The sequence below is a fragment of the Ursus americanus genome, chromosome 12 (genome assembly GCF_024610735.1).
Source record: "Ursus americanus isolate L20-20 chromosome 12, mUrsAme1.1.p, whole genome shotgun sequence".
NCBI classification, from domain to species: Eukaryota; Metazoa; Chordata; class Mammalia; order Carnivora; family Ursidae; genus Ursus; species Ursus americanus.
Window position 1 is genome coordinate 57100063 of NC_142138.1, and position 15708 is coordinate 57115770.

A 15708-nucleotide genomic window follows, 5' to 3' on the forward strand; every position below is an offset into this window, starting at 1 on the left:
AGCATATATCCATGCAAACCCTTTCCTGCCCGGCTTTCAAAAAGAGAAACTGAGCCTCCAACCCAGATTCTAAAACATAAAAATTGGGCCTTCAACCCCTTCCCCTACTCCCAGATTCCCAGGGGAATCTCCTAAGAGTCGGCACTGGAGACCACCGCAGCGTCCGCAGCGTGCACAGAACGTGCGGAACTAGGAAGAGGAATTTCCAGCCCAGCTGGGCGTCTCTGATTGGCTGCCGGCTCAGCTTGGAACTCTGGGACGTGGGACGTCACATCCGCCGGGCCCGCCATCTTGTTCCCAGGGGCAGTTGGCGGAAGAGATCGCGCTCCGTGGCCGCCGGCTCGCCTTCTGCTGGGAGTTCTCGCGGCCGGCGTCTCGGCGTCTGCTTTCGATCCAGGGTCCTTTTGTCGGCGTCCCCGTTGCCCTGTCTCATCCAGCTGGGGGACAGCGAGGCGGCCCCCTCTCCTGACGGCGTTCCATGGAGTAGGGTCCCGGACCGTTGTCCCGAAGAGCGAGATCGAGCTTGGCCCCCTCCCCCTCCCTTCTCCCTCCCTCCTTCCTTCCGCCGCAACATGGCTAACAACAGCCCCGCGCTGACAGGCAACTCGCAGCCGCAGCACCAGGCGGCCGCGGCCGCAGCTCAGCAGCAGCAGCAGTGCGGCGGTGGCGGCGGCGGCGCCACTAAGCCGGCGGTCTCGGGCAAGCAGGGAAATGTGCTGCCGCTGTGGGGCAATGAGAAGACTATGAACCTCAACCCCATGATCTTGACCAATATCCTGTCGTCGCCTTACTTCAAAGTGCAGCTCTACGAGCTCAAGACCTACCACGAGGTGGTGGACGAGATCTACTTTAAGGTACGAAGAGTCTAGGCCTGGGGGGCCAGGGGGCGGGCGGGTTAAGTTCCGAGGAGGGGTTAGAGGAAACGGGCGGAGGCGGCCCTTGAAGTCTGAGCATTTGTAGGTGCGGGGAGGTTGGGTGGGGGAGCGGTGGTCAGTAGTATGCCTGGGAGGGGTCAAACTGGGGCCGCCCTCTCATTTCATTTTCCAAATTTTTAGGGCTGGGAGAGCCCGCCACTGTTGAACTCTCTTCCTCCCCCCAACCTCCTGCCCACCCCTGGGGGGAGTTGGACGGGAGGGGTGGGGGAGGGGAGAAAAGAGTAACTGAATCCTTTCCAGTTTACAGCTTTAAAATTATTCCTTTTGACGTGGATCTACTCGGCGCCAACTTGTTGGTGCTTCTCCCGCTCACCCTGGGCCAGGGCGTGTATTGACTTCAATGTTGGCCTCGTGTTGTTGGTATTCTCTATCCGATCCAGACAGGGAAATGGTCAGTGCGTGTGTCGGGTGGGGGTGGGAGGGTTGAGGGTGGAGAGGTGCCAGGGCAGGAGGTGTACAGAAGGCCTGGAAATTTTCCCAGCAGGAAGTCAGGAGTAAGTGGTCTCAGTTACTTGTGCATTGGGCTTGTTTAGAATTATCTGGGCCCTGGGCTTCTGCGGCAGGGTCGGTGCTGGCTTGGCTGTGCTGGGGAGCTCACCTGGCGCCTCCTCACTGCACTCTTGTCTCAGTTCTTGTTTCGTTAGCAGGATTGACTCAGTCTTGCAGCGAGGCTCGGAGCAGCCCAGGGTCGCAGGTAGAGGTATGCACTATTAATCATGCTCAATCGCCATAAATGCATTTCCCTGGTTAAATGAACGGCTGATTAGGTATTTTTTGGCCATTGGTTTTGGGCTTTTCTTCACCAACTAGATAGCTTTTCTCCACTTCCCTGCAAATTATGTAGTTTTAAAAATATCTTCCAGGCCTCTTAAGGTTAATTAATATCTAAAGGAATATTAATAATAGTCTTAATGATCTTTAAATACTTTAGCTAGAGCATCTAACAAAATACCATCTGTTTTGTGTATTTGACTCTTAAAACATTTGACAGACCACATTAAGTATTTTCTGTGATCTGAACGTACCTGTAGAGGTGTTAGCAAGAGGAAATTCTCTTTATTTGCTTTTAGGTTATATTTTGTCCACATTCTTCCCCCACCCCACCCCCTTAAGTGATTAGGTTATTGAAGGATTTTGAGATACTAGTTTTTGATAGAAAAATAATATTTTGAGAATACAGTTCAACTTTGGGTATGTAAAGTACACTGAAATTTTGTTATTCTTTTACAAGAATATTGTAAGTGTAATACTATGAACTAGGTTTTTTAGCTTTTAAAAGGTAAGGCCTTTTTCAGCATGAATACAGTACGGTGAATATTCTTAGCTTTGTGTAGTAAACAATTGAAAATTGGGTTCCTGCTTTTGGTAGCAGGTTCTGTTTAATAATACAGAAAGATGTTCTTGTGATAGAGGAAAAAGCTTGTTTTCAAATTCAAATACTGTTTTTTGAAACAAGATTGTTCTAGAAATTATTTAAATTTAGTTATAAAACTAAAGATCCAGGCTTTGTTATCAAGATGTCCAGATTAAATAATCATTGAAATATGTAGGCTTCTAGTTTTAAGTTGATTTCGTGTTGCATCTGCCCCTTTGGCTAGCCTTTAAGGAATTGAAACATCTTTCATACAGCAAAATGGGGGAAGGAAATGAAACCGTAAAGCAGTGCTGAGCATAATAGTGTAGTGCTTACATTTAAATGCATGCTTTTCTGTCTGAAGCCACTGAAAAAAAACTATTAAAATGTAACCACGGGTGGGTAAAAATATTGTTTTATAAATGCATACTGAAAGAACAGGATATTATTTTGATTTTGTTTTAAATTAAGAAATATAGATCTTATCTTTCTAAAAGACCTTGAGTTATATGTTATCGAGCTAATATTCTTTCTTTGCTATTTTTAGGTAAAGTATGTGGTTTTTATAGGGTACTCACCTCAACAAAAGATGATACTGTATCGATTATACCTAATGTAATGACTAGTCACACTCAGTTTTTAACAGTTTATATTCTGGGGAAAAATTGAATTGGTTCACATAATTAGGCTGAAAATAAATTACTAACAAGAATGATCTGTGTAGGTGTGGCCCTTGTAATTTCATCTCTAATCAGGAATGAACACAATGCCTGTCGATGGTAAAAAAAAAAAAAATGTACAAATAAAGTTCCATAATTTTGCATTGGAAGTAACTGTTTTAACATACATACTTCAAGTCATTTTTCTTTATTTTATGTAGAATTTTAAATCACCGTAAAGGGTATTAAATTTTTTTTTAAGAAAATACTTAAACTTCATTGATAAACTTTTTGCTTCAAGTTGGAGCCTTAAATCCATTTTAAAATGAAAATTTTTATTTTGTTAACAACTCATAAGATACAAAATTGATATATTAAATATTTTTTATAAGTATATGAGACTCCTACAAATCTCTTGGCTCCACAAGTATCAGCTCTCTGCAAAGCTATTTTAATGGGATTTCTGCTCATAAAACTGTTAAGGTTCTGTTAAACTCTGGCAGTTTTATTGGTGCTTTTTAAAAGCTAAGCAGTTTTTCAAAGATGGTTTACATAATGTATGTAAACAAAATATATGTATCATGTCAAAATAACCAGCTTCCAACCTTTTGGAAGAAGCTGCTCTGTTATGGACTTGGGTTTACTTTAATCATAGTTCTTTAAAAAATTCGAAGTATGAATGTTTGTTGTGTTCCTCTTTTCTATTTCAGGTCACGCATGTTGAACCGTGGGAGAAAGGAAGCAGGAAAACAGCAGGCCAAACGGGGATGTGCGGAGGGGTAAGTAGAAGTACGTGCATTTTTCAGTTTTTCTGTGTCTGATAACTAAGTTTAAAATTAGGAAACCAAAAGTGACAGTTATTCATATAACAGTTGGCAAAGCTTAGACCTTTGTTTTGTTTTGTTTTGACCTAAATTCAAGTGCGTGGTGAATGGGGTTAGAAAGTTGCTGTGTATTAATGCTCCATTCTTAGTTCTGAATTATATCTTGTTATTAATACCTAATGGGATTAATCAGTTGGTGTTAAATATCATTTATTTTACTACTTTTTCTTACCTGTTTCTCCTAAAGGTTCGAGGTGTTGGAACAGGAGGAATTGTTTCTACAGCTTTCTGCTTGTTATACAAATTATTTACTCTGAAGCTAACTCGTAAGCAAGTGATGGGTCTCATAACACACACAGACTCTCCATATATTAGAGCCCTTGGATTTATGTATATAAGGTAAGCATGCGTTTATCTACATTTCCATTAAATACATCATTTTAATTCACAGAAGCCTAATCAGTCTTTTGTAATTCTAGGTACACACAGCCCCCTACAGATCTGTGGGACTGGTTTGAATCCTTCCTTGATGATGAAGAGGTATGTCAACAAGGGTAATAATTAGTTTTCTTCTGATTACTCTCATGTTTTTATATCTTTTATTTATCGGAGGTTTAATGTTTTTCAGAATTTTCTGTAGTTAAATTTATTTCACTCATACTCTTGGAATTGCTGTCCTTTTACTAAGACTTAGTGGATTTTATATATCTTAGGTTAACTTTCTTAAATGTTCTTTTCTTATTTCTTAATTGTTTAAATGGTTTTGGTAACTATTGAAATTTTTTTCTTTCTAATGGCGTTTTGTATTTTGCATTGGTCTTGACTTGTACAGTTGATAGTGACTTTTTAAGTGGGCCATGCTCAACATTGAGGTGTTAAGACATGCGCATACAATACTAATTATAGCACTTTATTCTCTTGGAACTTTTCAGCTCTGTACGCTTTAACTTCTTCCACAAATTAATACTCCCACCTGCGTAGAAGTGCAGAATTGAAGAGCTGGGTGGGATTTAAATAGGGTGAGAGTTTAGAAGATTTATTCAAAATGATCAAAATATTTAAATTTTAGCTTTCTGACTCCTAATATGTTATACTTATTTATAAAGCCAAAAGAAAACCTTAAAATTAGTACTTCAGGTTCTTGTTTTTTAATTAAAAAGATTTTTTTTAAGGTAAGCTCCACACCCAGTGTGGGGCTTGAACCCAGGACCCCGAGGTTAAGAGTCATATGCTCTTAAAACTGAGCCAGCCAGGTGCCCCTTTTTGTTTAATTATAAATCTAGTTTGCCACTCAAGCTAACAAGGTTGAGCTTGTTACATTTGTTCAGGAAACAAAAGTTACTTTCAGAAACACTGCTGTGTCATATTTAAATCATGTATGTATTAACACGGTGAAGTCCAAGATCTTAAAAGGTACTTAACACATACCTGTATTGTCCATACATATGCCCCCACCACTTTGTCTTTTAAGGTTCATAAAGTAAACTTTGAGTGCTGTGCTTCAGTAGTCCCATTTAAAACATTTATCCAAAGAATTTGTTGAATTAAGGGAGAGTTGTAATAGAGATCTTCCTAGCGTGTTTTTATTATGTGCACACCTAAAAATATCTCACTCTTGTAGACATGGAGAATTTTTGTTTGCATTTTTTTGGCAGGGGCTGTTTACTGAATTGTTCATATTTCTGAAGAAGCGAAAAAATGTATTAGGTGATAAATCACAATCTTTAAAGTTGTTTTTCTTTTTAGATGAGATTTTTCAGGCCAAAGCACTTCTCCCTTCTATATTTAAAAAGCATGTCCCTCTTCATAATTGGTATTGTATTAGGTTTATTTCTGAATGCTTCCATTTATCTGTTTTTTATTGTATTTACAAACCTGAGGATCTCTATTTAAGCTAACTTATTGTTTTCTTCCTTAGATATCTGCAGCGATTATATTTGGAAATACTGTATATCTGAACACTTAAATGTGTGTGAGTGCAAGCAGTTTTACCTTTAGCTCTTGTTTTCCTGTTTAGATAACAAATCTCACTTTCCTTGTGTGCTTGCACTATAGGTTTGGGACTGACAATAGCTGACTAACATGTCCTGAGCTGTGAGAGGGCATAGCAAGAAGGCCTTCATGCGGTAATGACCCTTTTCAGAGACAATGGTCATCATGGATTATGCGTTTCCAATTATTTGTTCATTTATTTATTTTCTACATAACTCTAAATTAGAAACCTCACTGCTTCATGGCAGTTGGTTTGCTATTGCTTCCAGTTTTATTAGGGCTTCATTTTATATTAGAGCTGTTAAAAGATAATCTTTAGACAGGATTGTCTGAAGTAGTTCATATGTAGTTAGGCTACAGTGCTAGGAATGATGTGTGCAAACGTGTCCACAGAAAGAAATACATACTTAGTAGGTATGTGGAATGTTAATTTAAGTTTATTGTTCCACAGAGTTTAGTAATGTAAGGGGCTGTTGCATATTCCTGTTAACTGAGTGAGATCAGTGCTCTTTATGCCCATGAGGCTGCAGGATTTGTTCTCACCTGCATGCACACACTAAGCCCAAATATTTCTCTGTATCATTCGTTACCAGATTAGTAGGGTACACAAATTACAATTTTTGTTAGAATTTTTTTGTATTTGAGATTCCAAAGATGGTAATATTTTTATAGTATTCATATATATGTTGAAATGATTTTTTTTGACGGCTAGGGTATCTTTTGTGTTTTTATAGGACCTAGATGTGAAGGCTGGTGGAGGCTGCGTAATGACCATTGGAGAAATGCTACGGTCTTTTCTCACAAAACTGGAGTGGTTTTCTACTCTGTTTCCAAGAATTCCGGTTCCAGTTCAGAAGAATATTGATCAACAGATTAAAACCCGGCCTAGAAAAATCAAGAAAGATGGGAAGGAAGGTGCTGAGGAAATAGATAGACACGTTGAACGCAGGCGTTCAAGGTAATGTACCTCTTGGAATTACTTTAAAAATAGGCTTTGTACAGAGGTCCTTGGAAATCTGGCAAATTCTCAGGAAATCCTTTGTATGCTGTTCATCTTACGAGTTTGTCACTTTTAACCCCAAAAGGTCATTTTCTGCCTTTCGGGTCCTTCAGTTACCTTTAATATGTCTGTGTAAGTGGGGTATCTAAATAACACAAAAGTTAAATTTTTAGGATATGTTTTATTTGTTGACATTTTCTTCTTCCTTTCTTAAATATAGGTCTCCAAGGAGATCACTGAGTCCACGGAGGTCCCCAAGAAGATCAAGAAGTAGAAGCCATCATCGGGAGGGCCATGGGTCTTCTAGTTTTGATCGAGAATTAGAAAGAGAGAAAGAACGCCAGCGACTAGAGCGCGAAGCCAAAGAAAGGGAGAAAGAAAGGCGAAGATCCCGAAGTATTGATCGGGGTTTGGAACGCAGGCGGAGTAGCAGGAGTAGGGAAAGGCATAGAAGTCGTAGTCGAAGTCGGGATAGGAAAGGGGATCGAAGGGACAGGGATCGGGAAAGAGAGAAAGAAAATGAGAGAGGTAGAAGACGAGATCGTGACTATGATAAGGAAAGAGGGAATGACCGAGAAAAGGAGCGAGAGCGATCAAGAGAACGGTCCAAGGAACGGAGAAGTAGGGGTGAGGTGGAAGAGAAGAAGCACAAAGAAGATAAAGATGATAGGCGGCATAGAGATGACAAAAAAGATTCCAAGAAGGAGAAAAAACACAGTAGGAGTAGAAGCAGAGAAAGGAAACACAGAAGTAGGAGTAGAAGTAGAAATGCAGGGAAACGAAGCAGAAGCAGGAGTAAAGAGAAAGCAAGTAAACATAAAAATGAAAGTAAAGAAAAATCAAATAAACGAAGTAGAAGTGGCAGTCAAGGAAGAACTGAAAGTGTTGAAAAATCAAGAAAACGGGAACATAGCCCCAGCAAAGAAAAATCTAGAAAGCGTAGTAGAAGCAAAGAACGCTCCCACAAACGAGATCACAGTGATAGTAAGGACCAGTCTGACAAACATGATCGTCGAAGGAGCCAAAGTATAGAACCAGAGAGCCAAGAAAAACAACATAAAAACAAAGATGAGACTGTGTGAGATTTTTTTTGTAAAAGTGGATCACATTGAATCCTATAAATGTTTGATTGAATCTGCTTTCTTTTTCTTCCTCCCAAGTTGAGATTGTGCAGTAGTTACGCACTCTTCAAGCTCCCTGTAGGCTGCATTTTCATTTCCTCTTTTGTGTAGGGAAGTGCCTTTGTAATCCCATTTATTGCATTGATGTTTTCACCCAATTGTTGAGTTTGATACATGATGCACAGATTGTTCTTGCATTTTTATTGTTTAATTGTTTTTGAGATGTACAGTCTGTACATATGTCCTGAAAATGTTTTAATTCCTTTGGCATGGTTGCCATGTTGGTTAAATTTGTATAAGGCAATAAACTGCCACTAATTCTATTTTTGTTTTGTAGGTGTGGGATTATGGTTTGTGTACTGAAGTTAGCATGGCTGTGCTTTTCGTAATAGAATGCTAAAGACTTTGAGAATGGATCTTGGATGTCTATTATAGGAGAGTTCTGTGCTTTCAGCGTACGTGAAGGCAGCAGTTGTAGGGTTAACATTCTCGTCCACTGTATATTATCTTGGAAGGCTCTTGTTAATATGTTACACTTAATATTCTCCACAGTTAACTTTAGAGAGATTCAGGACAAGTTAGTTTCTGATGCCGAGGTTTCAATTAGGCTGTTGATTTGATCAAAAGTCCTTTTAGCATTCTACCTCAAAGGGACACTGTTAGTATGCCTAAAATTTATTCACTTAGTTTTCCTTTTTTTATTTGAAAAAACACATGACATGTAATCTTTTTTCTTAAATTTCTCAGATTTTAAAGTACTATATTGAAGGAAAAAATTAATGTCTAAAGCCTAGCATTCTTGCAGCAACCCTATACTAACGTGAAATTGGGAGAGGGTGGGGCAGATGAGTAGAGAAATAGATTCAAGCCTCAGGCTTCCAAAGCATTTTTATAAATGGGAAAAACTTAAATTATGAGACAGCTTGATATAGTGTCCTTTTTTTAAAATTCAAAACTTTTTTTATTGATAATGAAGATTGCTGTTTGAGTTTTTAAACTTAATCTAGAACAGAGAAGTATTAAAAGTAATGCTGTGCTGCATTATTTAAGATTATCAGCAAATTATTTGATAGATTGTTCTTACGACTTGTATTCTGATTACAGAGAACGATCATGAGTGTGGAATAAATACTGGATTAAATCCTTTCTTCTGGGTGTTGGCTTTTCCCCCATTTGTCAACATTTTTTTTTTAAGTATTTTTATTGTGGAAATTGATACAGTGTTAGAGTCACGCTTTGTGTAGAGGGATATCTCAGTGCCCAGATGACAAGTGAATTTTAAACGTGTAGACTAGAATTGGACATATATGATAGTAATCTTACTAGAGTTCTTAATATTGGCAGTTCCCTTCGTCAGTGGGTGTTCTGTGTGTCACTAGGTTCTTTCGATTGGGTGATCACTTAGTTTTCACTTCAAAGGTGCTTATTGAGATCCTTTGCACTTGGATTACATATTAGAATCATTTAAAATTTGGACTTGAAGTAAGTTTTATAACTCATCCAATTTTTTTTAGAACAAGTAATTGAGGTGCAAGGTGATGTGTTCAATGCCAAGACTAAAAGTGAGTGTTCCAGACAGTGTACACCATATCGACATGTTTTATCTCACTGTTTATATTGGCCAACTTGATGGGCATGCGGAAGCCACCTTGCAAAAGTGTTTAATGGGGCAAACAAGTACATTTGGAAGAGTCCATATGTGGGCTTAACATTTGTACCTACCTAACTCCAGAAAAATCTCATTAAATGAAGGAATTCCTCTCTGAAAAAATGCTATGCTTTTTTTTTTAAATAGAAGATTCAGTCATCTTGCCTTTTAATTGAGCATCCAGTGAATTGACACGACATAGAAGTTAGAAAAGTATTTTTAAGTAATGAAAGTAGATTAATCGAACATCGACAGTATTTTTAGCATACCTTAATGATGGTGCTACTCCTTAATTCAGTTCCACCTGAAATGTTAATTTAACTCTTTTAGGTAAAGCGTGGAAAGAATTTACTTCAAATAGAGATGAAAATACTATCATAAGCTGTATTTGATTTATGATTTTTAATGTTAAGTCTGCTCTTGAACAGTTTGATAAGTTGTAGAACATGTTAATACTAATTGTTGCCAAATATATGCATGGTTTAATTTGGGCAGTGGCTTCCTGAAAGACTGGGAAAACAAGTGGCTGTGAAAGACCTCTCAGGATTATTTCTTACAACATGAGCAAACCTGAAAAGCTTTTGACAGAACGTTATAAATAGCAGCCTCCATCCAGTGTGTGTTCTCGGCTTACTGAAATGACTTCGCCTTTTCATGTATTAATATCTTTCATCTGTTTTCTAATGTTCCGTTTGCAATTAAATACTATACATGGGCTAGTATATTATCAATCTTGAAATTTTAATATAAAATCTTCATTTTAATGCCCAATTTATAATCTCTTTGTTGGGTTTAGTGCCTTAGTTACTCTGAGGCAGTGGTTCTTAACCTTTGAGTTATGGGCTTCTTTTTAGAAATCTAATGAAAGCTACAAATCATGTCTAGAAAAATGAAAGTACTCTAAAATTGCATGCAATTTGGAAAGAGCTAAACTGCCCTAGGGCTTTTGTGCTGTTTACCTTTTTTTTTTTTTTTTTTAAAGCTGTGATTAGGTGAACAATAGTAGTTGGGAATGAATAGCAAGTTTAAGTTCCTGAGACTACCAAAGGTAGTAGTTTTTCCGTTTTTTGGTTTTTGGTTATTGGTTTTTTGCTTAAAAGGTGAAATGGAAAAAACTTAATGGTACTCAATTATTTTCCCCCAAAAGAGTTGTCCTTTATGAATATAGTTTTTAATTTGGGCAAAGACAGGCAGTTTATGCATTTTTCGACTGATTCCAGTATGCAACCTGGATTATACAACTGACTAGCTGGCCGGTTCTCATTGGTTATATTGGCCTACTAATGGACTTTTTTTTTTTTTTTTTAAAGATTTTATTTGCTAGAGTGCAAGCATGAGCAGGGGAGGAGGGGGGGAGGGAGAAGCATGCTCCCCCCTGAGCAGGGAGCCTGATGCAGAGCTCAATCTCAGGACCCTGGGATCATGACCTGAGCTGAAGGCAGACGCTTAACCAACTGAGGCACCCAGGCGTCCCTGGCCAACTAATGGACTTTTAAATTAGTTCTGGTCCTAATCTGATTTTATCGTGGAAATGCTGTAGTCAGCCTTAAGCAACTAATCTAATTTCGGAAAGAGCTTATTTTTATGGAAAAGGAAACACTTCTTCCTGATAGTCTGTCTCTGAAATTCCTTCCATCCTGTGGGATCTCACGGCACTTCACAAATACTACTGAAGTGGCATTTTTCGTTTTAGGGTCACTGGCTATCAACATTTATTACTGTAGGAAGCATGACAGCGAATAAAAACTGAAAAATGTTATGCTTGTAGCCGACTTAAAATCCATGGTTTCTCAGAGCAGTACTAGTCAAATTTCTGTTCCACAGTCTTGATCCGTAACGTATTGCACAGCTAGAATGTGTTCAGGTTAGGGAAGGTGGTTTTCAACATGTTACAAAAATCGAGTTCTATTTGCTCAAATATAACAGTTGACCTTAAAGCATTTCATATAATACACAAACCATGAGCGGTTTTTTTTTTCTTCTTCTCACAAGGATCAGGAAAAGAAAAGCCATCATAAGGAAATCTTCACTTAAGCTTCCCTGATGTGCAAATACTTAAAATCCACTAGGCTAAAGCTAATTTTCCTTGGTCAGTACTTGTTCTGGCCATTTTGAAGCTGAATTATTTCTCCATTGGGTCCTTGGATTTAGTCAATCCCTGCAAAATCCACCAGCTCTGGCCTCCTAACATCCCCAGTAAATTAACAGTCTGAATGAGAGAAAAAGAGCTTGCTGAGCAAATGCAAGAGAAGTCCTCTTGCCTGCTCTACTTCCCTCCTATTTAGAAAATTTTAAGTTGCCGGTGTCCTTAATAATAGTACCAAAAGGTGAAATTTCTCAAGATCTGGGCTCATGCAGCCAGTACAGGTACTGGTTCAGTGAGCATGCCTTCCAGAATTATGCTCTTGTCTCTGATGCCCATTCTAGGAAGTTGAGTTATACTGAGACTTGTGCAGGGACTGCGACTGATTGTGGATGTGCCATTTATCAATTTATTCTCAGTTCCCAAATCTGTCTTTGTTCTGCTTTGTGTTACTGGGGCTGTGCCCTCCAAACATCTTTTGCCTGCTAGCACAATACCCAGCTTATCAGGAGAGGACACTGAAGGGATGCTGCCGAAGAAAGGAGCTTCTCATCCTGGTTCTGGTGTGTGTTCTTTTTTCTTGCTTCTGTAGTGGGGGTGGGGCAGCGGCACCTCCTGGGAGAGTGCTTCCCAGCAAGTGCACTGGTCCCCCTGCCAACTTCCCAGTAAGTCTTCAGGCAACTTTCCAGCAAGGCTCTTTGGCAGCCCAGTGGGTTCCTTCCAAACTACTTTTGTTGACACCCTCTCCTCTCCAGCCCTGGGCTTCAGTAGCAAACGGTGGGTCACAACCACACCCTCTCCAACAGTCTATCCCTATCTTGCAAAGGAACCTGTTCCAAATGTGTTCCTTACTTGGGTCACTTCCACGTAATGGCTGCTTCTATAGCCACTATTGCTGTATTCTTGAGTTCTCTTTACCCTTAGTAATTAATCCCCTGTGACTGGGTACTAGTTCTCTATACCACACTTTGCCTGTTCAAATTACTGTGTCTCGGGTTCGGACTGGGCCCTGACTGGTACGGTGGGTTAAGATACCAATCATAAGGGTACCCACCTCATTAGGCTGGTTGATAACTCCTAATGTAGTGTGGTATAAAGGGCTTGGTGCATTAAGTTTGCTGAAAACTATGTAGTGAATCAGACCAGCTTCTTAACAGAATTTTGACTGAGAAGTAGAATAGTCCAGTCCTTAGAAGAATGGATAAGACTTGTGTAGTTGTCATACGAGGATGCCCACATGAAAGAGATGGCACAATAAATACCCTCTAGCTGCCTTGCTTCCTGCCGACATTTTTGTTGTTTGGGTTTTTTGTTTTGTGTTGTGTTGGTTTTTTTTGGGGGGGGGGTCTGGTCACTGGATATGCTTGTGATTTCTGCTTTCCTAAAATGGCCCGAGTTTCTCTTCCTTGGGACCCACAAACTGGTTTCTTTAATTATAACCGTCAGAGATCCCTGATCAGTGAAGGTCTGTCTTCCTGGTATTTCCTTGACATTTAATTCTTATCTGTGCTCAGCAACAGTAAGAAAATGTCATCTATTTGATTGGACCTGGCAAAGAAGTTCTAAGTGCAATTGCTTTTCCTTGGCAGAAGTGGTCTGCCCAAGGGCAGAAGGGGGATGCATAGGTATGAAGAAAAATGGAGTATGAATTAGGGCCACTATAAATCTCGAAGTGTCCAATTTTTTCCTGGATGATCAGTCTTATTCCACGTTCCTTCTATGTCATCAAACAACTTTTTTATTTCCCCTATGATGGCTATTTCAAATCCTCACTAGATTCTTAAGTTCCTTACTCCACCTCCGTACTCATTCTCCCTTCATATACAGAGACTATCAGGTAAAAAAAACCCTCTGGGGCGCCTGGGTAGCGCAGTCGTTAAGCATCTGCCTTCGGCTCAGGGCATGATCCCGGCGTTCTGGGATCGAGCCCCACATCGGGCTCCTCCGCTGGGAGCCTGCTTCTTCCTCTCCCACTCCCCCTGCTTGTGTTCCCTCTCTCGCTGGCTGTCTCTCTCACTGGCTGTCTCTGTGTCAAATAAAATCTTTAAAAAAAAAAACCCCTCAATTAGCTGTCATCTCTCCCCCAAACTACAACATTAGCTGTGGTCACATCTATCCTGTTTTCCTCCTCGCCTCTCTCACTTTTTATCCTTCGTTAAATGTTGTAAATTCTGCCCTACACTTTTACTTCTACATTCGTGTGGCCGATCCTGCCAACTGTCCAATATCCATTCTTCCCTTCTTCCATAGCAATAGCATGTTTTGACTGTGTATACCTTTTTGTTTGTTTTTTCAGCTTGACAGCCATGAGACCAACTCCTGCCTAATGGGGTATCACTGGCAGCAGGAACCTTCCTTAAGAGCTTGTTGGTATAAAGTTCATCCCACCTCCCCACCCCCCACCCCTACCTTACTGAATGAATTCTGCTGCTTAGAACTTTGATATGCTAACTGGAGCTTTATTTTGTACCTAGAAAAAGAGAGCTTCACCCACACAAAGGCAGACTACAAAATTGAAAGGAGCCTGGGTCTCTGCAGACTCCCATGAAATAGAATTGCCGCACTAGCCCTGGATACTCTGCCCCCAATACTTTATATCAGAAAGAAACTTCTGTTTAAGCCACTCTTTTTATACGTTTTTTTTTTTTTGTCACTCTCAGAAGAGCATAATTCTAACATTACAGTTTTGATATCTGTAATTATACACCAAGTAACAAAGCCTAAAATATTTAACATTAGCTCGTAAAGGAGGTTGGGTGTCAGGAAGCACAGACAGGTATTGTAAGCTAGAAAGCTATGTCTCTTGATACACAGCAACCTAACATGTTTCTCTCTCTCCTTCCAGACTTTTATCTTTATCTTTTATCTTCAACTCCTCTCCAGGCCTTTGGATTCTTGACTAATCTGATTTTCCTGGCGTTACCCTATTAGCACACTGAGAAGGTTTAAACAGACTCGCTCTTGCAGCCCCTTCCCCTCTAGTTGCTGTAGCTCCATACTCCCCAGAACCTAAACTCCAGCATTTACTGCTTTGCAGAATTCCAGTCCCGAAAGAATTACAGACAGCTGGCAAATTTAGAAATGCGAAGTTTTTAAGTAGATTTATGTGACAAAACAACTGCTTTATTTGCACTGTTTACCAGTGGGACTGCTCAGCTGTAACTCTCAAGCTATCCTGACAACAACCGAGAAGTTGACATTAGCCAGAACCCAGCTGGTAGCATCAAATCTTTGTACCTCCAGACACTGCTTCTCCCTCTTCTCTGACCATCCTAGCTCTTCTAAAATTCTCGTCATCCACTCTCCCACAGCTCATGCCATCCAGACCTTGAGAGACACTCCCCTAGAATTCTAATACTTAGTCTAACCTGTGTCTCCATACCTCTTTCCTCACTCCTCCTGCCATGATTCTTAATGATTCCAATATCCACTGAACAATCTCTCCAATACTCAGAACTCTCAATTTCCTGATCTCCTGACCTCCAGTGATTGTTTTCCTCCACCCGACCTCAGCTGCCAATTCCATGGTTACATCCAAGAACTGGTCGTTGTCAATAACTGAAACTTGACCGGTCTCCATTTCAAACATGCCATTTTCTCATTACCCACTCCCACATTTTCTGTGTGCTTTCCTCTAATACCCTTTCCACCACTTAAACTCTGCTGGGTCCTCCAATCTCTTGTCCCTGCCAGCCCTTCACCCTCCGTTGCAGTCCCTTCAGCCTCACCTCCTTGTCCACCAGCCTAGCTCCCCAGTCCAACATTACACACCACTTCCTTGTAAGCACCTCGTTTCCCTCACTGCAGCCTCTAACAGTTCCCTAGTCCTAGTCGAATCCAACCCGCAGCCTTCTCTGCGCCCAAGCACAAGTGGCTGAACATGACTGGAGAACATTTACAGTCACGCTGACTGGCATCTCTTAAACTCCTGACCGTAAACCTCCGGGACTCTGGGCTCCTGTGACCCTGAGCACGGGTGCCTCTCTAACTTCACCCTCACCCAGCCCTGGGGGATGCCAAAGTGCGACATTCCCCTCTCCCCTCCAGAGCTGTCCTGAATTCAGGCCACGGGCACATGTCTCCCTTGGTCTC

General features: G+C 40.4%; 1 protein-coding gene across 2 annotated transcripts; it reads left to right on the forward strand.

Annotated features, from left to right (window-relative positions):
• Positions 1-270: 270 nt before the first annotated feature.
• Positions 271-9031, forward strand: PRPF38B (pre-mRNA processing factor 38B). Of its 2 annotated transcripts, XM_045801620.2 has the most exons (8): positions 271-854; positions 1176-1326; positions 1583-1635; positions 3659-3727; positions 4020-4171; positions 4252-4312; positions 6499-6722; positions 6985-9031. In XM_045801620.2, the coding sequence occupies exons 1-8, from the start codon at positions 573-575 to the stop codon at positions 7844-7846; spliced, it is 1854 nt and encodes a 617-aa protein (XP_045657576.2). In that variant the 5' UTR covers positions 271-572; the 3' UTR covers positions 7847-9031. The 2 variants fall into 2 exon arrangements, with proteins under 2 accessions (XP_045657576.2, XP_045657578.2); XM_045801622.2 differs by lacking the exons at positions 1176-1326; positions 1583-1635 and having other exon boundaries at positions 273-854.
• The last annotated feature ends 6677 nt before the right edge of the window (positions 9032-15708 follow it).